Consider the following 23,502-nt stretch of genomic DNA (forward strand, 5'->3'; position numbering starts at 1 on the left):
CAATGACGTCAGACGCAAAATAGCGTCTCTGTTTTTTTTCTCCTCATTGATCGCAGGTGTTTCTACCGGCCATCGGAAAGGAGTTACAGTACATACTTAGGTAACATCTCTTTTAGTTCGCTTTCATCTATTAAGTCCTTTCTCCGGTTTGTAATCTCGCATTGACAGAGTGTCTCACGTATTGTGTTTGTGTACACATTATTTAAAGCTAGCTAGTCATGTTTTCTTTGGGTTTAGAATTCAGCGCGTTGGACAGGAGGTTTGTCAGTTTCTTATTAATGCTAACAAAAGGATACAGAACTGTATGGATTAATTTGTGTTACACTAATATAAACCCCACAGCCAGCGGTAACTTCCGGACACTCAAGTCAATAACAAACAACAAAGCACGTTAACGTTAGCTTAATTCAAAGTTCATCAATGCTATTTCGCTCTCTAAAACCATATAAATCAAGCTTTGCACCCTCTAGTGCTGGCTAACTAAACTGATTGTGATATATTTTCAAATAATTTACAGTCGGTAAAGCAAACAGTATCCTGCAGGTATTTGTGCTTGGTCTTCTCAATCCTCTTAACAACATCAAAGTCACTGCAATGTCAGCTCCACATGCTCCCTAAATCTGCCATGAACTCAGACAACTGCGCTTTTCACTGTTTTTTTTACACCGTGCTGTTTAGCAGTATGACACTGCTGAAGAATTATATTTCGTTTATGCACAATTGAGGTTGAAAAGGCTTGAAAACGTGCTAAGACCAGCACACTTTGCTGCTTTAATCAGTGTGCAATAGACATTTTCCTCTTCTTTTTTTTGCAAATATATATATTTTTTTATATAAATTCTAACTAACTCCTACGATTTAAAAAAAAAACTTCACCCTTGAAGATGTAAGGGGTAAAATATGCTAGTTGTTGTTTACTGTTGAACATAAAGATGTAGACTCATTATTTGGTTACACTGCAATGCACATGCAAATATCTTAACATCAGTCACATTGCCATTAATACAGTTACGTGACAAAAGAAGGTCACAGTTCAAAACTGTCAAAGTTCAACTGCTTGCTAATGCAAATGCACATGCAAATATCTTAAGATCATGTTAAGGTTTATTGTCATCATTCCACTACATGTGTGGACATACAGAGGAACCAAATGTCAGGTCTCGTAGGACAACGGCGTTACGTTAAGCATAATACAAACACAACACTGGACATTAAAGCTATTTAAAAAAAAAAAAACTGCATAACTAACATATACTATACTATACCTAACTATGCACACAGGCTTACAAGTACTTTTACATGAGACTAAACAATGTTGTGCAGGATATTGTGCGAGAGAGGTATTTAAGGTGAATATTGTGAAGAACAGGTGTTAAGGTTTAATATTGTGCAAGATTTAGTTAGGTTGAAGCAAGCAGTGCAACATAATGGGTACATTTATAGTAAACATGGTTTTCCTTGTTGAGTTCTTGAAAGGAGTTTTGATAAAGTGTGAGGTGCATAAGAGAGAAGAGTGTTTCAAGAGTGTGTCAAGCCCACTCACCTGAATTAAGCACAATTTGAAATGCACAATGTTTACAAGAGACATGGAGTGATTAAGAAAGTGTCTATAGTGCAAATGTGCTGACTTTTCAGCCGACTGAGAAGGCATTGTTGTGCCTTATTGGAAAGGGAAGTGGTGTTGGTTGCACAGGTGAGATCCTCTGTCACATTCAGTCACATTACTATCAAAACCAGCAGCTGACAAAAGAAATGTCAAAGTTTGACCAAAAATACCAGGATGTCGGCATAAGGACTATACATCTGGATTATGTTCACAGTTCACACATTTGTAGTATGTGTGTGTACTTTTTTTTTTTTTAGTACATTCTTGAGAGTTTTAGATTTTTGAATGTGATGTTAGGTCCAGACAGGCTGGTCTCACTATTTCAAAAACCTCTGATATACAGGGATTTTCACTTAAGCCACAAACTAATGGATTTACAGAGAAGGGTCTAAAGAAGAGAAAATATACAGTGGGTGTGCTGTGCTTGGCTGAATATGCCCTGTTATTGCCAGAGGTCAGAGGAATGCTCGGACTGATCTGAGCTGATAAAAAGGCAGCAGTAACTCAAATAGCCACTTGTTACAGTCGAGATCCACAAAAGAACATCTTTGAACATTGAAGCAATGAGCGACTGCAGAACTGGGTGCTACTCACTACTGTGAACAGAAACTGAGGCTTCACTCTAGACATGCCAAAACCACATAAAAGAAGATCTGAAAAGAATGGCCTAATATGATGAGTCTTGATTTATGCTGCAACATTCAGATGGCAGTTTCAGAATGAATCTATTCTGCCTTGTGTCAAAGGTTCAAGCTGTGAAGATGTGAAGGAATTTCTTGACACAATTTGGACCCTTGAGTACCAACAGAGAATGGTTTAAACCAGGGGACACCGAAGAGTGTAGCTCCAACTTGCCTCAGCACACCTTCATCGAAGTTTCAAGTATAAATAAGAAAACCTTGATTAGCTTGATTAGATGTATTTGATTAGGGTTGGAACTAAAATATTCAGAACACTGGCCCTCCAGGACTGAGTATGTTGACCTCTGACTTAAACATACAGCCTACCTGAGCATTTTTGTCGACCAGGTTCATTTATTTCATCAAACTTGATTCCTGGTGCCTGTTTCAGAAAGAAGGTTAAGTGAAAACTCAGAGTATTTTAACCCTGAAATGAGAGAAACTCTGGGTTTTCAATTCAATAATGGCAGGTTTGTCAAACTCGGGAAAGCAGGGTAAGTCAAGCCTGTTTCTGAAAGAGAAGTAACTTTAACTCATCCAGTTATTGTGGTAACTTACTCTGTGAATCTAACCTGGTCAGGAGCAGGTTTTATTCTCTAAACTCTGAGTTTCTGTCGGTCTCCTCCCCTTTTTTTAAAGACAAAGCGGTATTTCTCGCCTTAGCCTTACGTTTCCACACACCTATTTTAGAGCTCATTTTGGAGATGCACATTAAAACGATTGATGGAAACGTCATGATGTACATAACTTTTGAAAATATGCATAAAAAACATGTGCATAACTGAGTAGGATAAACTTTTATTTGATAAGAAAAGATGCGCATAAGCTACGAAGGAAACACTTAACAATTTACAGTATGTGCATTAAAAAAGGTTTGTTATATAAGATCATATGATGATGAAAATGTGTGTGAATGGACAAACCAGCAGGCTGAGCACACTGCAGAACATCTAACATGTTGTTTTTGGTCATTCTAAAATGCCATAACTGTTTCAGTATTAATGTATATTAATAATTACCTCAGAGCATCTGGAGCATGTCAAGAGTCTCTGCTTCACATGGCTTCAAACGCCCCCACGTGTTAATTGTGTGTCAACATATTCTTCTGAGGCGCAAGAACATTTATTAAATAAAAATAAATAAATAATTGAAGCAGCTTCTTCTGCAGAACATTCTGCTTTTACTGTTGATATTTGGTGCATTTATGTAATATATTTGGATAAAAAAAATATAGATATTGCCTACATTTTAGTCACACACAGAACAAAGTCACGTACGAGAATGGCTTGTCCTTTTTTCATAAATAATTAGCTTAAATTTACTGTCCTTTGACATGTACTGTAACTAGATTAATGGGATTATTATTCTTTCTAAAAAATTAGTACTGCTTACCTTCCAAATGTTATATCAACCTCTATCACTTGATCAATAAAAAAATCAGACACATAAGTTTATTAAAACTGATAAACATGTATAAAAGTTTAGAAAAATGTTTGTCACACATTACATGACTTTTTTTTTTACTTATACATAAGTATTCAAATACTTTAAATGTAAATTACGCATTAACTTGAGCAGCTGTTTTCCCAGGCTTACTATCTCTGTTTCACTGATGGTTGCTTCTTTTTAAATATATACGCTCATATTTGCTATAACTTTGCATGAGCAGATCAAGTTCAGCTGGTGAAAGAAATGGTGATCTCTTTTTTTAAGATGTTGCCATAGTCACTCGTAATATCTGCGCTCTATTGATAATGCCTTTTTATAGTCACGGTGTGAGCGATTAACTCTGAGTTGGTCTACTCAAAGTTGATTGACCCAACTCAGATCTGCTATTCTAAAACCGAAAACTCAGATTTTTTTAATCTCTCGGTAAATCAACTCAGAGTTCAAGTTTAAACTCCGAGTTGTTTGAACCTCCTTACTGAAACAGGCCCCTGGAGGACTGCAGCTCTGCACATTTTCAATCCTAATCAAACACATCTTATCCTACTAATCAAAGTTATCAAGGCTACTAGAGATGATTAAGCAAGTGTGAATTGGAGGATGTTGGAGCTAAACTGTGCAGAGCTACAGCCCTCAAGGAATCAAATTTGAGACCTATGAAATAAAACAACCTGGTCGGCCGCAATGCTCAGGTAGGCTGTGTGTTTAAGCCAGAGGTAAACATACTCAGTCCTGGAGGGCCAGTGTCCTGCAGCTAATCAAAGTCTCTCCATTTATACTTGAAACCTTCTATCAATTTAGTAAGGGTGAAATAAAACTTTCTAAACCTGTAAACCGTTCGACCCAGTTGTATCAGAAAAAAAGGTTAACTTGAAAGTTTCCAAATCTAAGCTCGATGAGTCCCTCTGCTGGTTAAAGTGTGGGAAAGTACTGTGTTGCAAAAATGTCAAATGATCACAACCGACCAACTCTTTTATGTAGTACAGCAATAGTCATATAAACAAATTACTCAAATACTGTAGTTTTTTCAAAATTACGTAAAAGGTATGTTACATTGCACCACCGATGACTAGTCAAGTCCAAAGCTTGTTCCACACACTTGTTCCTAGCAGGGATCAAACCGGGGATTCTTGCATGGGAGGTGAATGGTCTAAGGAGAAGGCTATGGGAGTGAGGCTTTTGGGCTGCACTCAACAGCTGGCCTCTGTTACACACTATACTACAATATGCAGTGGATAATAGTTGTAAATAATACACTTTAGTATGGTTCAAAAGCTTTTTACTATAAATTACTATTGTATTGTAGTTGAACTACTGGTGTGTGGGACTGGTGCAGTGCTTTGAAACAGTTGAAATGTATGTAATCAACGCCTAATCTCTCACTATACACTTTACTAACCCACGAGGGTGTTTAAACCTTTGGATCAAATAAAAACAGTCACTTAAACATAGGCAAAAATGAAGCTTCGGGCATCATTGATCACGTGATTATGGCAAAACGAATCAAGCTCCGGTACATTGCTTTACTGCAAGATGTATAATTTTTTTGATACATGCTTTGAAGCCTCTATGCACAGCATTACATCCCTACATCTATTTAAAACCACAGTATAACTATTTTTATGAAACCTATTTTCATCAGGATAACATGCAAATCACAAAGGTCAAATCTCCTTAAACTGGTTTCTTCAATGGCAGTGAGTTCACTGTACTCAAATGGCCTCCAGTGTAACCAGATCCCAATTCAATAGTGCATATATTGAATGTGCTGGAATTAGAGATTCACATAATAGATGTGCAGCTCAAAAGTCTGCTTAAAGTATGGATAAAAATCTGTGATGAATCACATTGTTGAATCTGCGCTATGACAAACTAAAGCATTTTGATTTATTCATACCTAATAAGGTGGCCCGTTTATATTGATGAATACATTTCTCTTATGTTCAGAATGACACTGGGAGCAGTCGCCTCCTTGATCCTTGCCATTGGAGGAGCTGCAGTCTTTTCTGCACTACATAAGATTGAAGAAGGACATGTGGGTGTTTACTACAGGTCAGTGGCTCAAGGTTTCTCAAACATCTGCTCCTAAAACAAAGCACATGCTGCAGATCACTTCATGTTCTGCTTTAATGCTGGTGTAACCATGTGTGGTGCTATTGTCTCTAGAGGTGGAGCTCTGCTGACTGCCACTAGTGGCCCTGGATTTCATCTGATGCTGCCGTTCATTACTACATTCAAGTCTGTACAGGTAAAATATTGTTTTTAAATGTAGTTAAACTTATTTATATATTCTTATTGCTTTCTCTCTTTTTCATAAAGACAACCCTACAAACAGATGAAGTGAAGAATGTTCCATGCGGCACAGGGTGAGGTTAATTCTTATTTTATTGCATATGCTAAATACTGTGCAGTCATGATAGACTTTGTGTTTCATTTATTTGAAAGAGTGAGAGCTTGAATGCCGGCATTGGTGTAGGCGTTTGGTTTCCTCTGTTGTATTGAACATCGATCTGCAGCTCTCTGCTGTTGTTCAAGGGTTTTAGAGTTTTAAAGTTTAGAGCTTAGGTTCAGTACATCTTAAGACAAGATACTTTGTGGTAATAAAAGCACAGTTGTTTCGGGTCCAGAACAGTTAAAGAGAAACCTGATGGCAGACACGGATTGTTTTGAGCATAATTTATTGAGCAGACATAATTCATTCATTAATTCAATAATTCATTTTTGAAATTTGTCATCATTTTGTTCTCTCATCCTTTCCATATGATTTTTTGTCATCTGACAAATGTTCTATAAATAATAAATCAGCCAAAGTCCAGTTGAAAACAAATAACAAGTTATTGTCTGACTATATTCAGATCACTGTAATCAACTTAAATGGGAAAAAAGATTTGTAATGCATCTTTGATCAACATACTTGGGAAAGTATCTGTAAAAATTGCTTTAACATTTTCATTCAATAATACACATAGATTAATACAGTTTAATATTTTACACGGTATATTATACACCTGAATGATTACACAAGAGAAGTGATTCATATTCAGAATGTTGCTCTAGATGTAAAACCGAGGTTGGTACATTATTACAAATGTTTTTGACATGTTCCAAATTTAAAATCTGTTGGAGAAATATAATACAAACTATTAGCAAAATTGCTAACGTTAAGCTCCCACCTAGGGTTGGGCGATTAATCGAATGTAATCAAAATATTCAGAAACTATAATCGATCCAATTTTTCCACGACAATTTTTTTCAATTACTTTCTCTACGTGTTACGTGACCCCACTCTGTTAAACACTGTGGCTGATTTCTACTTCTGCTGCCACTTTGCAGCCACATCTGATCCATGGTCAAGTAGAGAGATGAACCCATTCTTGAGCCTTACTTTGCACTTCACAAACGATGATTGGAAGCTGCACCAGAGATGCTTTGAGACAGCATAATATCCATTACATCAAAATTATTATTTAAATGATAATATTTGTTTGCAGAAGATGCAACTGTTTAAAATATTATTTACAGGATAAACAAGAGTTATTTTATTTAGAAGAGACACTGCTCATTTTCTACTTATAACATAGAAAAACACTGAAAATAATTAATTTTGTTTCCAAAAGTGCAAGTTATTTATTTTCACTTTTTTTTAAAAGAAAAAAGTGACTGTTGGTTTCTGGCAATGTGCGTTTTAACTTCAGTTGTTTAACGTTTAAGTTCAATAAATAATCATAGATAGTAGATAGTGTGTGTTTCCTCAAGTAATGCACTCTTTATTCAGAAATTTCTCTCTCTTGTAATATGTGAGCATATTTACTGTACAAAATCTGTCAGCCAACTGTGAGTGCAAAAAAAATCAAACAACTAAAATACTTGTTCATTAATTATAATCAAGTTAAATTGTTCAACTAATCAAATTTAAATTTTAGGCCAAATTGCCCAGCCCTACATCCACCTGATCCAAGATTTATGTTACTGGGAGATGAATCAGTTCTCTAGCTCAATCAGAGGAGGAATTTACATTTAATTAAAATGGCTCTGATGGCAGCATAGAAATGCAATGCTATACAATGGGAATCAGCAAAACCACCAAGTCATATTGTATGGCCTAGAGAACATTCGTCTAATGTTCCTGTCCGGAAAAAAAAAATGTTTAATCAAAATGACAATCATCAATGTTTAAAAAGATTTTGGGCACTTTTATTTAATACATGAATAATTTGAATGTTTGAAAAGAATGTTTACATGTATATTGAAATGATTGTGTAAATTGTTGAAGCAAAAATAATAAATATATTGATTTAAAAAAAAAACAATCAAATTCTGTCAACACGTTTGAAGTAATTTATTCCTGTGATTGCAAAACTGAACCATCTGTTTGAATTTTTATATAATCCTTCAGAAATATTTTTATATTGTAGTTTGGTGCTCAAAACATTTAAAAAAAATAAATCAATTTTAAAGTGCAAAGTCAAAAGAATGAGGCTCTAAAGCCTTGTAAACATGTTGCATGATATGTTCATTTAATCTGTTACACTCACTGAAACTGCAAATATTAAAGTTAACCATTGGTTCAGTAGTGTACAGTGTGAAACCAAAGTGCATAAACACTCAGGATTACTTTTTAACCCCAGTTAATTATTAGTGGTCTAAAACATGGAGAAGATAATCAAGGATTCTCTATAGGCAACTTGAGCTTCACTAACATTACTCTATTTGTGAGGACATATAGTATAGTGTAATGAAACGTTATTTCTCGCAGGACCACAGTGCTACATTCTTGACATTTACTACAAAAGCTTTTAGAAGTAAACATGGTTGACTATTTCAAATGTAAAAAGCCTTTTTATTGTGAAGAAGAAAGTCTGCATAAGATGTCCATTTCCACTTGTGCCTTGTGGAATAAATTTCACACTCGTTCATAATTTTATTTTATTTTTTTCGCTTTACAGTGGAGGTGTAATGATCTACTTTGATCGCATTGAGGTGGTGAACTACCTTGTTCCCTCAGCAGGTAAAATGATCTATTTGTCATTTATAATGTCGAACCTACGAAAGAGGCTGTCATTAGGGGTGGACAACTGGGAACATTTTCCTGGACTCTTTAACATGGGACAGCCCTCTAAGAGCCTATTTGGCACAGCCTACTTGACTCATAAATATTTTATCCTACTTTCTGTGAATTTAAGCACCGACTATAACTGTCATTTATTTTATGCGCCCAATTCATCTCTCTCTTAACCCCATTGTCTGCTCTGCTACAGTTTATGGCATCGTGAGAAACTTCACAGCAGACTATGACAAAGCCCTGATTTTCAATAAGGTTCACCATGAGCTGAATCAGTTCTGTAGCGTTCACACGCTTCAGGATGTCTACATTGGTCTGTTTGGTAAGTATTTTGTTTTAGTGTACTGATAAGCTAAGCAGAGGTGGATCTCATGTTTCTTGGTTTGATACCTAGAAGTTTAATTTGCTGCTTTTAAACCTATAGCTTAATCTAATTTCTTTGTAGCTGACAACGCTGCTACCATAGCGTTACCATATTATATAATTTTTATGATCTTTTTGTTTACTGTTAATCTCAGTTTAATTTACTTCAGCGTTTTTAAATGGGAACAGTTGAATCAGGGGGCTTCAGTACACTTATGGGTTGAAATGTCGCAGGATTATTCAAATATAGACCTTTTGCTTGTAATGCATAATTATCCATTTTGCTTTGCGTGTATGCGCAAGGAGGATGCTTCGAACTTCTAGTCTGCAACTAAAGAGTCACAATTGAACAGCTTTAAAATGATAGCTTTAATCTATTTTATTTGTTTTTAACATCTTTGAACTAATCCTGCAATCGATCAGGGCCACCTTCTGGACTTATCATTTATAAAATGCAATCTAATGAGATGGAAACTGCTGCAAGGTATTTTTCCCTCATTGTCAGACGGCGTTTTGTGCCATTTAAAATGGAGCCTCATTGTTGTTAAGGTGAATGTTTTCTTTTTTTTTTTCAAATATTTAACCAACCCAAACAAATGTAATTCACCAAAATGTTTGACACACGTACTGTACTGTTCCACTAACACATTGATTAAAATGTGTTAATAAAAGTGAAAATAAAGGGGCATTTTGAAATGACAAGAAAACACATGACATGGTAATTACTATAAAAACTAAATTAAACCTAAACTGCTTCCGTTAAAAATCAACATCCAAATCAGCCAGATTAGTGTCAGTAACACTTTTTTTAAATTGCATGGCTCAACTACCTACTGGTTTCATGCCAGTATTTGGTCTGCTATTTATAATGCAGTGATTGAATTAGGAGAATGTTTTCCTCTCACACTTGAACCACATCTAACAGAAGCATGATATATATATATATATATATATATATATATATATATATATATATATATATATATATATATATATATATTACACAATTAAAAAAAATGTGTCACCCTGCAAAGTTAATACCTTGTAGCAGCCTCTTTTGCTCTATATTGCTAAATAAGCTACTCTTATCCTGCTCTGTATGAGGGAGAGGGTGAGATTGGTATCATAATAGAAGGTATTTTGAGACATTTACAGTCTAAAATTGTAATGGAAATAGATTTCTTTCACACAAAAAAAATCCTTGAAATGTTGTGTAGTTAGTTAGTAGTGTTGGTGTTGCAGCCCTCTAGTGGTGTGGAGGTGACCGACATGTTAAGCTTATTAATTGCTTTTTATTTATTACATATTTTTGTGTTTGTAAAGAAGATACGAGTATACATTTTGCTTGTATATGTCATACGTGAAATTCTCTGTTGTTTAATTCCCCCACCTTAGATCAAATAGATGAGAATCTTAAGCTGACGCTCCAGGAGGATCTAACCAGCATGGCTCCTGGACTCATCATTCAGGTGGGATTCAGCATAGACATCGTTCAGTTCTGCCCTTGTCAAATGTACTTTCTATATGTTAGTATTTCATTTAACAGTTTATTTAATTTCAGGAAGGATTATCACAGTCATTCGTTATCCATTACCAAAGCATTGCAGACTTATCTTGACTTATCTTATCACTTTTATGTAGAAGTAGGATAAGATGCAGCAAAACATCTCTGTGCATGTTTTTGTTGTTCTTTCTTTAGCCTTGGTTTTGGCAGGATTGTGATTTCCTTCATCAAATCCCATTGGTACTGAACTAAGTTTTCACAGACTCAAGTAAAGACCATTAAAAGAGCCTTTCATAATCATCTGCGTGGGCAGTAGATTTCTACAGTTATTGTTTCTTGTCAGGCAGTATGCAAGTCATCTGCTTATTAAAATTGCACTAAGATTATTATCATTACTGGATGAACACTTCCTTGTAGTCAGATTTTTTTTTTATGAAAATTTTGTGCGAAATATATCATTTACTCTCAATGTATCATGAGCCATGACACACATGAGAAGTATTTGGCCATATTTGCTCTTCTCTCCCCCATATCTGTGCTCGGATTTTGTGTGTAGACTCTCCTTCTCAAGGACCTTCCAAAAAAAACAAAACACAAATTGTTGCGTAACAAGGTCTTATTTTGAGAAGACTGTCTTATTTTAATTAGATTTTGTTTATTGATGAAAGTGATGTGCTTTAAGTTTTTTCCCCTCTTTTATCTCTTCTCTCTTCCTCTCCCTGCAAGCAGGCGGTCCGTGTTACTAAACCAAACATTCCAGAAAGCATTCGCAGGAACTATGAGCTAATGTGAGTTCATGAGAACTTTTTTTTTTATGCTGCATTCAATTATGCAATTATGCATGCATGTATTACTACTTATTATCTAAATGCATTACAATAGAGCCTAGAATGAACTAAACAGTAAATAAATATTGTGATGATTAGGCTGTCTGGAAGACTCAATTCTGATTTGTCAATTGCAAAATACTAAGGTGTGTTATTCTGAGATGATAACTGCTAACGATGCATGCTCGTACGGGAACTTTGAATCACCTTGACTGTATTGCACATGTTCAAATTCACATACTTGCATCCATATTCATATTTATATGCTTGTCTGTCACGCTGCTATTTTTTGACTGTGGCATCTTTTTGTGAATGAATAATACGTATTATAATGCTTATCCTTTGCATCCTTTTAATGCCCTTTGTATTTACTTTCGATATTCAAAAATATATGTTAAACAATATTTGTCAAACAAACAGCATTATATAAATATTAAAACTGTAAAAGTGTCTAGGAAGGAGTTGATCAGAAATAATGGAATGGGGGATTGGTATTTGTACATATATTTATATTATGTTGGTGTGTAACTGTATATAAGTGTAAAACAAAACAAAGTGTCTATGCCTAATAGGAGTTGATCAAAAATAAATCAAATGAATTATCTATAATTTCATTATTAATGCATAAAGTAATCTATTTATAAAGCATTTTTAAGTGTTAATAAGATTGAACCTTTTTGTAAATTATGAAAATTGCGCTAGATTTGCAGTATTAGAGATAACAGAAATCCAACACCCGCCCACAGACCCACCCTCGTCAGAGAAGTACACAAAAGTGGACAAAAGAGGCACATTTAAAAGCCAGGTGTGAACAGTAATGTCTCTTTTGTACACTTGTGATCATTGGATTGAGGAAAATGCATCTTAATACCAGATGTGAACAGGATTTTAATATCCTCAGAACATCACTCATACAAATTTAATTATTAGACATTTTTTCAGTTTTAATTATTTCACAGAACGTTTTAGTATAAAACTGAAAAATATAAAAGAAACACTTTGAACATCGTTGAAAATTGCTGGAGAAAGGCATATAGTTCATTATAAGATCATGTACATCTCCCGAAGACACTCATAGACAACCGTGCTTATATGTAGGTGTCAAGTCCAGTTTGAAGTAATGTGAACTAGCAGCTCTCTGGGAAGGTGGTCAGATATGTGAACAGAGAATCTCCTCCAAATGCTTGTAGAAAGTGCTGTTCTTCTGCTCCAGGCAGTGATCCATGAAAGAAAAACATGAAACTTAGCACACCGGAAGACGGCTCTGTGAGTTGCAAAAGAAACATGCTCTAAATAAATTTCCCTGAATAAATATATTTAAAAAATCAGATATAAAACTCAGAGGTGAACTAAACCTGAAACATGACCTGCTTCAGATATTTATATGTATGTTCCTTAATGTATTTATCACATTTTCAATAAAACGCTATTATAAAATAAGATTTTTTTGTACTTTATTTTATTAGTAAAGCTTTTTTTATGATAAGCAATATACATTTAATTATTTAATATTTATTTAACCTGTAATGTGAACAGCATACTTTTTGTTCATAATAAAAATATACATCTAACATCAAGATTACAAACTAATGCATGACAACCAACCAATGGGGGGAGAAACTCACTAAGAATACAACTAACCATTAAACAGAAGAAAAAGAAAGAAGAGGCGTTGCATGCTGCTTTAATGATGACTTATGGTTTTGGCATGCTGTTGGGAATCTCTTTTGTGTTGAAGGTTAATATAACATGATTTAACTGAACTTAACCTGTATGCAGGTTTAAGGTTAATCACCATAGAATTTAGGATTAATGTGAAAGTAAGTTAAACTTGCTTTCTGGAATAAACCCCAGGCAATGAACTAGAGGAAACAGGAACCTACTGTAAATGCACAAACAGGTGATACAGATATTGTGAAAACGAAGGCAGGAAACAGAACAAAGGACAAAAAAAGAATGGTGTTTTTTTGTTTTTTGTTTTTTTACTTAATCATACTTGATTCTTGCTGTTTTGTAATTTTTTTTCAAAGTTAAACATCTAATCAGAATTATTTACCAATATTTTTTACTTTAAACTTTACCCTCTAACACTAAATCAGCCAGATTAGTATCAGTAACATACTTTTATTAGTAATTTTTAGAAATTGCATGGCTTACATACCTGCTAGATTCATGCCAGTAATTTGGTGTGCTCTATATAATGCAGTGATTGAATTAGGAGGACGTTTTTCTCTCACACTTGAACCACATCTAACAGAAACATATATATCTGATAATTGTGCAACTTCATCTGATGTGATCCTGCTCAACCAAACAATTTCTTACTTTCCTTTATTTAATATTTTGTGTGTGTGTTCATGTGTTCCTCAGGGAGAGTGAGAGAACAAAGTTACTGATTGCAGCTCAGACTCAGAAGGTGGTGGAGAAAGAGGCAGAGACAGAGAGGAAAAAGGCTGTCATTGGTAAGCAAAGATGTTTTTCTGAGTATTAAACCCGAGTCTGTCTTGTATCATGGTGAATTGGTTTCCGATTACATAAAAGTGAAATAATGTCACTCTGTTTTATCATGTTTGCAGAGGCAGAGAAGGTGGCTCAGGTGGCTGAAATCAAATTTGGACAAAAGGTTATGGAAAAAGAAACCGAGAAAAAGATCTCACAAATTGAAGGTAGGTAAATGTGTATTCACGAGTGTTCAGAGGTCCAAGAAATCATGGAGAATAAAACTAGATCAGACTAACCATATGGACATGTGGGCCTTCATCTTATTAAAATATCAGTCTTTATTTATGCTTCAGAATATTATTAAATAATCAAGTGACAATAAATACATTTATAATATTATTAAAAATATGGGTAACACTTTAGTTTAGGTCACAATTCAATGTATTAATAAACCATTAACAACACTACAAACTTAATAAATGACTAATTAGCTGTTTATTAAAAGTTAGTTGGGTAAAAGTTGGGTTTAGGTTGTTGGTAGGATTAGGTATGCGGGGTAAGATCATGCTCTATAACTACTAATGAACAGTTAACATCTTATTAATAGACAGGTAATAAGCCAGCAGTTAATAGCATGAATTGTGACCTAAACTAAAGTGTTACCAAAATATGTTTCAAATAGACTGAACTAATAAAATGAACTTTTTTATATTTTTGAGGTGGGGAAAAAACAGGTTCCAGAAAACAAAGCAAGCAACTGTTTGTGCTCAACATTGATAATAATCAGTATTCCTTTAGTGCAGTTTCAAAACATCACGCTTGAACACTTCAGAAAATGATAGAGAATAGATTCTGTGCAGTACTGGCAAATCATGCTGTTAAGTTTAGGTTCATGTTAAGCAAATGGTCTGTTAGCTTTAAAGCTTAAAGTGTCTTGGAGTTTGTCTCCTTAAAGTGAAAAATCAGGTAAAACAGAATAAAAAAAAATAAAGCTACAAGGAAATAGAGCATTGCACTCCAAAAAACATATGATGTAAATACAAATTATGTGTTATTGTTTGCATAGAATTAGCTACACAGCCATTTAGTGGGAATGATCTGTCTGGTCTGGCCTGCCTGCCCATCTGTTTTCTACTGTGCAGTTTATTCAGGGTCAGGTTTCTTTACCTTCTTACAGCAATTCTGGGAAAATAGACTTTTCTGAGCCAGCAAACTGAATCACACTCACTAAAAGTCAAAGTATTGTGGTTTTTATGTTAACATCGGTTAGAAGATTGGTTTGAACAGTCTATGAGTAATTCTAAACTAACGTCAAGCGCAACTCGTGTGACTCTTTCTTCTAAACATGCATTGGAACTATTGTGTAATAGTTTGTCATTTTTATTATAACAGTGTGTATTGTGGTTTTAAGGGCCAAAGAAGCTATTTTAATGGTTTAAATGTTTAGGCAGTTCATGTTTAAGTTTTTGCATAACTTCTTAAACTTACAATACAATGTACAACTACTGTATATGAGTAGCTCTTTAAGGATGATAGCTAGCACAGCTCATATGATGGGTCATTAAATAATGATTGAGGTCTCAGTTACACTCAATGATAAATCTACTACAGTGTGTTGGACGAAAAAAACAAAGCCAAATCAAAATCTGCTTTCAGATTTAAATTGCAGAACTTTTTTTGTTTAGACGTATCTGTGCCATGTTGGCTTGACAAGTAAAAGGTCTGTTGTGTATATACTGTCATACTTGGATATCCTCTGTTCTGATTTGTCCAGCGGATATTGAAACTGGCCAGAATATGTTTTGTAATACTCAACTGGGTTTTGAGGGCTGGCTGTAAACGGAGTGACAGCTCTGGCTGACGGGCAAGAACGTCAGTCTCAGTCATTTTTCCCTACATTAAACAAATAGTACCTTTGAAGGACCATGCACGCTCAACTGGGATCATTCATATCACTTGCCTAATAAAAGCTGTTTAAGATGTGTTCATACTTTTGTGCCGGAATTAAGAGCATCCAGCTTGTAAAAAGAATAGAGCTCATAATTAGAAAGATTTTTCTGACAACAATGACTTCATGGATGTGGATTTTGCAGTGAAATGTATAGTTAAAGGAATAGTTTACCCCAATAATAAAAATGCTGTTTATTTACACAGCCGCAGACAATTTTTTTATTCTTTCAGATAATTATTCAAATAATTATTCGTATAAATAAAGTCATTGATTAGTAATCCTTTGGGACTTAAAAAATAAAAACTATTTACAGGCAAAACAAGAGTAATACCATTCATTCATTAATTCATTCATTGTCTTGTCAGCTTAGTCCCTTTTTTAATCCAGGGTCGCCACAGCGGAATGAACCGCCAACTTATCCAGCACGTTTTTACACAGCGGATGCCCTTCCAGCCGCAACCCATCTCTGGGAAACATTCGCACCCACATAACACACACACACTCATAAACTACGGACAATTTAGCCTACCCAATTTGCAAACGCAGGGAGAACATGCAAACTCCACACAGAAACGCCAACTGAGCCGAGGTTCCAACCAGCGACCTTCTTGCTGTAAGGCAATAGCAGTACCTACTGCGCCAGTTAATTACATTATTTTGACATTTATACAAAATAATGTAATTAACTAAAAGATACCAAATGCTGTTGCTTGGGTAATTGGTAATAATTTTGTAAAAAGATGTTCCATTTCTTTCACAGACTGATCATTTCAGTTTATAAGATCCCACTGTATTTCAGGAGCTACAGATATTAATGTTTTTGCATGTGTGTTTTTATGATTTTTAAAGGGATGGTTATGTTATACTAAAGATAAAAGTCATCTGCTTCTTGGATGGTCTGAGAGTACATCAAATAATAGGAGAGGGATCTGGATGCAGACCTGGTGCAGTGCAATCTGAGCTGCATCCAATGCTTTTTAATGTCCTCACCTGACCCCACCCCTAACCCTACCTGTCACAGTGACGTCACTCACTCCATTGAGTACATTGTGTCTGACATTGCATCGCTGAGTGATGCAATCTCAGTTTGCATCAAAAAGGCTTTATCCAGATACTATGAATAATAGGCAATATTACGTTTTTGGGTGACCTATTCTTTTAAGCACTCATGTTAATATTTCTCTCCATTTCCTGTAATTGACTGTTGTTAATGTCTCAGTATGGCACAATTAATCTGAAAATTTATGAATTACCTAGAAAGCACTAAGGAGCTCTTTTTAGTTGAAGAGAAATCTTATATCCTGATTCTTTTTTTTTTTTTAATCAGCTTGCATTACATACTGTTTTGGTGTTACACCATTGATCATTTAGATGGTGTTAAAAGTCAAGGATTAAAACATGTGGACAATATTTTTGCAGCTCACCTATTTATGAATTTGATGGAGTATACCTTTTAGGCGCAAAATTTATTGGAGGCCAGTGTTAAGACAGAATTATGCAATGCGATTTAACAAGTTTTTTTTTGCATAGCGTATCTACTTGTATTTATGCCTTTTTAACACCAACCACCCCCACCCCATAAAAAGCATGTCTTTGCCCATTTTACACATTTGCTCTTAGTAGATTTACTACACTTATTTGCTTGCTTTTTTGTCACCCTACTTTAATTTGCTTTGCTCTTGGTGGATTTGTTGGTCATTATGGAAATGAGCTACTTTGTTTGTTGTTTAATTTGTGCACTTTAATGGATCACTCACAAAACTCTACTCCCATCAGCACTTTTATATGCTTGCACAAAATTGTCTTGTTTAGTAAATCTGGCCCTCTATATATATATTAATTAGACTTGTGAATTATGGATGTTACTTATTTTGTGTTTTTTTTTTTTTTTTTTTGTCTATTGATTTTTAATTTTGGCACTAATATTCTGACTGCACTGAAACCTCACAGTTGTTCATACAATAATTATGACATATCGTGAATGCAACAGTTCTCTTTTAATCAGATCACATTTCCTGCTGTATACAACTCACTTTATTTCAGTACAGCACTGTTATTTGGAATTTTTCGCTTGTGCAATAAATAAATCATAAAGGGATTAAATTCTGCCATTGTTTACTGTTACTAGTTTCGGCCTGTATGAGTTTCTTTCTTCTGTTAAACACAAAATTAGGTATTTTGAAAAGTCTTGGAACCATTTGGAACCATTGACTTCCATAGTATTTGTTTGTCCTACTATTGAGGTCAATGATTACTGGTTGTCATCTTTCCTCAAAATATCAAATTTTGCATTTAAAGGTGCTTTATGTAAGTTTTTGACTCCTCTAAAGCATAAAAAATACCATAATGTGTTTGCAGATATTTAAGAAACATGCTAAGTGAACATTCTTGTTTATCTGAAAAACAATGCTATCGTCAGATTAATTGTACATGCTAAATCTCTGAAATAAGTTGGTTTGCTTTTACAGTTTTAAAGTTCAATTTCAAACAGTTTATTTTTAAGATCTGAGGTGAACTATCTGCTGCTGCTTTTAGTAGTATGGCAATAAATGTCATGTAAAATGGCATTCAAACTCGCAATATTAGCATTTTATACTGAATAAAGCACATTATAGTTTATCCTGTTGTTCAGCTGCAAGAAATAAAAGCCGTTTCTAAAATATAAATTTCAGGTGTTGGTTAGGACGAAAACTTCTTTTAATTTGAAAAATATTCCTTCTATTGTGTGCCATTGCTTTTCGTTAGAACACAAATTAAATCAGCTTTAAATCAGGCTCTTGTAAGACTCCTGTTGGTGTTGTCAATCTGGCAACCAGCGCTTGTGTGTGTTTTCAACCAGGCATGCAATACCTAGTTCCACCACTGGATGTCATAACTATATACTGCACCTCTAAGGCCCTGTTTACACTAATGCATTTTAGTTTGAAAACGCATAAGTTTTGCTACGGTTACGCCAACCGTCCAAACTACGCCGGAGTTCTCGAGCGCCGAAAACCAAGTGTTTCGAAAACGCTGGAGAGGCCGTTTTCATTCTGAAACGCTGCTGCTCCGTCTCAGTGTGGATGATGGAAAAAGGAGACATCTGAAAACGGAGGCGGGGCTGCAGACGTTCGCCTCTCTGATTGGGGCTTTTCCTGAATATTAAGTAGCCTAACACGCACAGTTCAGTCCTGCATTATCTCCTGGTAAGTTCAGACTTCGCAAGTTTGATCAAGGCTGCAGTATCTTCTTCTCAGTTTGATATGGAAAAGCAGACTATACCGAGCACACGGGTAAATCTTCAAAGGGAACAGTGTACTTTATAACTTCACATCACCCTGGCTTCGTTGTTTCACTTTCTCAACAATAAAATGTAAACATGATTTAAGGAACTGCCTATTTTCATTTTAATATTAGCAACTTAGACAGCAGACATGTTGAGGCGTCGTGCTGCATATATGGGCATCATCTTCACTGTGTGGATATTTATAACAAAACGGAGCCGATAACAACTGCCTCCTTTCAATTTCAGTGAAAATACGAAACACACCCTCTCTTTTGCTGAATATCATTTTTAATAATCGATAATGGCCATTATAAAAGTATAACATGCAATAAGTTTATACATTATAGGAAATAAAGGCAAGCGATCAGTCAATATACAAAATGTACGTGGTTACATTAATAATTAACTTATCTTTGCTCTCAGCCAAAACACGTTACCTGAGAACAAGTAATAGATTCCAATGCCCAAAGTCAGGGAATATGTCGTTAGATAAAGACAACAAGATGAATGAAATATCCCGTTTAATAAATATAGTGAGATTAGATCCGACTAGCACAGCTCTCATCTGGGTATATGGGCTGCAGCGCTTGCCCGAGAGTGTGAGTGTGGTCACGTGATGTGCGTTTTCAGCGTTTTGGTGTGGACGGAGAGCAGTTCAGAAACGCTGGGTAAAACACGAGTGTGGACGCGGATCGTTTTCATTCTAAAACGCCGTTTTAAAACTAAAACGCACTAGTGTAAACGGGGCCTAAGAGAAGGAAAAAAAAACACTCGAGGGCAAGTAAATAATAGTACAGTTTTGGATGAACTATACCTTCACATCAAAATGTAGAAAATTAGCCAAATTAAATGATCATTAGAATGACAGATGATGACTTTCAACATACAAATCTAAATGTTACTGTGGTATCTGTTGTGTTTTTTTGTTCTTTCATTTGTCTTGCTGGATTTATAGACAGTGCATTGCTTGCTGATGCTAAGTAAATTTTCACTTTTGAATGAACTATACCTTTAGAAGCTAGAGGAATTGGATGCACAAGATTTGTGCATGATTTATGAAAAATAAATAAAATAAAGTTTTTTGTTTTATTTTTAAATTGATGGATTGGTTTATATACATAAATGGCACTGACAATCTTTCAACATACAAATCCAAATGCTGCTGTGGTTACTGTTGTGTTGATTTTGCTTTGATTTGCTGATTTAGTTTGATTCCTGTTTTATAGACAGTGCGTACCTCGCTAGGCAGAAAGCAAAAGCAGATGCAGAATTCTACTCAGCGCAGAGAGCAGCGGAGGCCAATAAGGTAAACTGCTGAACTTGAACCCATCATTGTTGTGCTCAGTGTTTAATGAACATGTTTTCAATCTTCTCTATTTCTCTTTCTTTTTTTTTTCTTTCTCTTCTCTTAGCTCAAGCTGACTCCTGAATATCTCCAGCTGATGAAATTTAAGGCAATAGCGGCTAACAGCAAGATTTACTTTGGAAGTGAGATCCCTCACATGTTTATGGACTCTGGGCCAGGAAGCTCCTCCTCAGCTGCTTCCAAAGCCATTGACGTGCTCTCAGAGGGGATGCTGGACTTGGAATGACAACAGACAGAGCAGAAATTTGTAGCACTGAGAATAAATTAACAGGTAATGAAAGAGACTAATGGCCAGTCATTAGACTACATTGTGCCAGTCGGTGCAGCTGAAACCACTTTCGTAAAGAATTATGATGCTGTATTAGTGGGACAGAAACGCAACATGTGCATCTGCACCCCAGTGACTTGATCACAAAGCTGGTTCTTTTGGTTGAACAGACGGTTTTTCTTTCTTTTGAATAGAACATATGTTGACATTTGAATGTGAAATAAATGGATATTTTGTCCAAAAATGAAAATTCTGTAATTTACTCAGCCTCAACTTGTTCCAAACCTTTTATGACAGGGTGTCCGCGAGGTTTAAAAATGTCTTAAATTTCAAAAACTAAATTTTAGGCCTTAAAAAGTCTTAAATTCAGTTAAATATTTTGTTTTAGGTCATAAATCATAATTTTAATTTTCCTATGTCCAAGTAAAGCTGCCCTATCACCTATAATTCTTCTCCAATTTTATATGTATATATGTTTTTACTCCAAAATGATTCACAACAGCTGTTAAACAGCAACTGTTTACAGCAACTTTTCCTCATTAAATTCCCTAAGCAGAGAAAGAAAACTAAAGCAACACATCCCTTTACATGATCTTCCATTAATACAAGAACTATTAGAAAAACTTCTTAGTGTTTAGCCCTGTGTAAGTCTAAAATGTCATTCATAATGTTTTAAAAGGGTCTTAAATTTAACTTAAAGAAACCTGCAGAAACCTCATATAAGTATATTTAGAAGATTTTTAACAACCTGAAGTCATTGGTTTCAGTAGTATTACATTTCTTACTATTGAAGTCAATAGCTATTTGTTGCCAACAATTGTCCTTTGTTCAGTGGAAAAAAGAATCTCATAAAGGTTTCGAACCACTTGAGGGTTAGTAAATGCTGAGTACATTTTTATTTTTTGGATTAACTATACCTTGGAAACTAGTGGCATGTATGCACAAGATTTGTGCATGTATTACCATAAATCAGCTTCCTAAAAATATCTCTTTTTTTAACATTGAAGGATTGATTTATGTACTTAAAGGAATAGTTCACCAAAACAAAAAAGCATGTCGTTGTTTACTCACCTTTGTTTTCTTCTGATGAACATAACATTTATTTTGAGGATCTGTAACCAAACCATTGCTGGTCCCCATCGACTTTCATAATACTTTTTCTCTAGTACTGGGGACCATCAACCTGTTGGGAACAAGTATTCAGAATTCAAAATATTTTCCTTTGTGTTCAGCAAAAAAAAAAAAAAAATTAACTAAAGTTTGGAACCACTTAAGGGTGAGTAAATGGTGATTAAATTTCCATTTTTTGTTTGAAGTAAGTATTTAATAAACCAACTAAAAAGCATCTTAAAGGCTCTTACTCCTCAGGGATTCTTTTGTTATGTTGAAATGATTTTTGTTTTCTCATAAAAGACCCAATCCCAATTTATTTTTTAATTTAGTTGTCATTTGTTTTGCATTTTCACAGACTGTACTTGTTTTTTTCCCCATTGTTGGAGCTTAGGTAATTAAAAAAATTACTACACAGAGCAACTAAAGATCTTCCAAGAGGTAAAAGTGAGAAGATGGTTGTATAAACCTCCAGCAAAAATCTTGCATAAAAACAGATTAGCAAGTAGTTTTTATTAAATATAAAACATATTATTATAATTAAGAACTTTGGTGCAGTTTTAGTATTTTGAACTTCTCCATCTTATAGCAATGCACAGTGCACTATATAATGAGATCCTCTTTAATTGGCAGGCATTTTGTGCCTTATTTTAGCACTGATAGAGCAGGGCTGTGAGCTCGTATCCTTTCCAGCTCTTCAGTCACTTTCATATTTCAGAGGACTTGAGTGTGGACTGCATCAGAAATGAGTCATTTGACCATTAAAAATCAGCAGTCTGTGGGCTGCTTCTCACTCATGGGAAGATGATTCTGCATTTTAGTTTTTTTTTTTAATCTAGTAAGTCATGTTTGGAATTTATTCTGAGAAATGTTCCATTTACACCAATATCCCCCCTCCCAGTGTTTCAAATTGTTATGTGTTAAGATCTTGTACAGTATCTTTTACTAGTAAACCATCTGGATCAATAGCTTGCCTCCATTTGTAATCAGAAATTAGTTGTGTTAGTTTACATTTATATGTGAGCAAGACTGCAACTTGAAGGATGAAAAAAGGTTTTCATCGTTATTTGTATATACAATCCAAAAATTGAGCAGCATACCTCATGTCTAAATGCATATTTTGATGTCTCTTATGTCTTTGAAAGTTGCACAGGCTTTAAGTTAATAAGGCTGTTTCTGTTTATTTGAACGCACTGGTGTGCAGACAAAGAACTGATTTGTTTTAAACATTGTAGCAGATTGCTTAATACTTCAAGACTCAACAAAACTTCCCAAAGACCTTTACTGTTCATGCCTGGGTTTCACTTTCAGACTGTTGTCACGTTCACAATCACAAGAGTCTTTATTTGATGTGCATAACTGTACTTTAAATTGACTGTGTATAGGGTTGGTGACTTGTTTATACAGTAAAGATGTTTTTCGTAAGTCTTTGTATGTAATTTTTATAACATATTCAGGTGACATGCTCTAATGCATGCTTGATAAAGATGCGTACTAACATTCACACTTGTTAAGTAACTAATCCATCTATGTAAGGCCATGTTTGAGCAGGATAATTATAACAATCATCTCAGCACAACATTGAGTTAAATAAATACAAATGAAAGTAAAA

The 23,502-nt window shown here is 34.8% G+C and overlaps 1 protein-coding gene across 3 annotated transcripts; it reads left to right on the plus strand.

Moving 5' to 3' along the window:
• On the plus strand, positions 1-23,502 carry erlin2 (ER lipid raft associated 2). 3 transcript variants are annotated; one of them, XM_087250992.1, is made up of 13 exons: positions 46-88; positions 3,283-3,289; positions 5,680-5,784; positions 5,899-5,980; positions 6,052-6,098; positions 8,679-8,740; positions 8,991-9,116; positions 10,553-10,626; positions 11,391-11,449; positions 13,859-13,950; positions 14,065-14,154; positions 20,373-20,452; positions 20,559-23,502. In XM_087250992.1, exons 3-13 carry the CDS (start codon positions 5,681-5,683, stop codon positions 20,736-20,738), a joined length of 996 nt encoding a protein of 331 aa, XP_087107118.1. In that variant the 5' UTR covers positions 46-88; positions 3,283-3,289; position 5,680; the 3' UTR covers positions 20,739-23,502.

Source organism: Danio rerio, chromosome 5, assembly GCF_052040795.2.
Source record: "Danio rerio strain M-AB ecotype USA chromosome 5, GRCz13ab, whole genome shotgun sequence".
Lineage (NCBI taxonomy): Eukaryota > Metazoa > Chordata > Actinopteri > Cypriniformes > Danionidae > Danio > Danio rerio.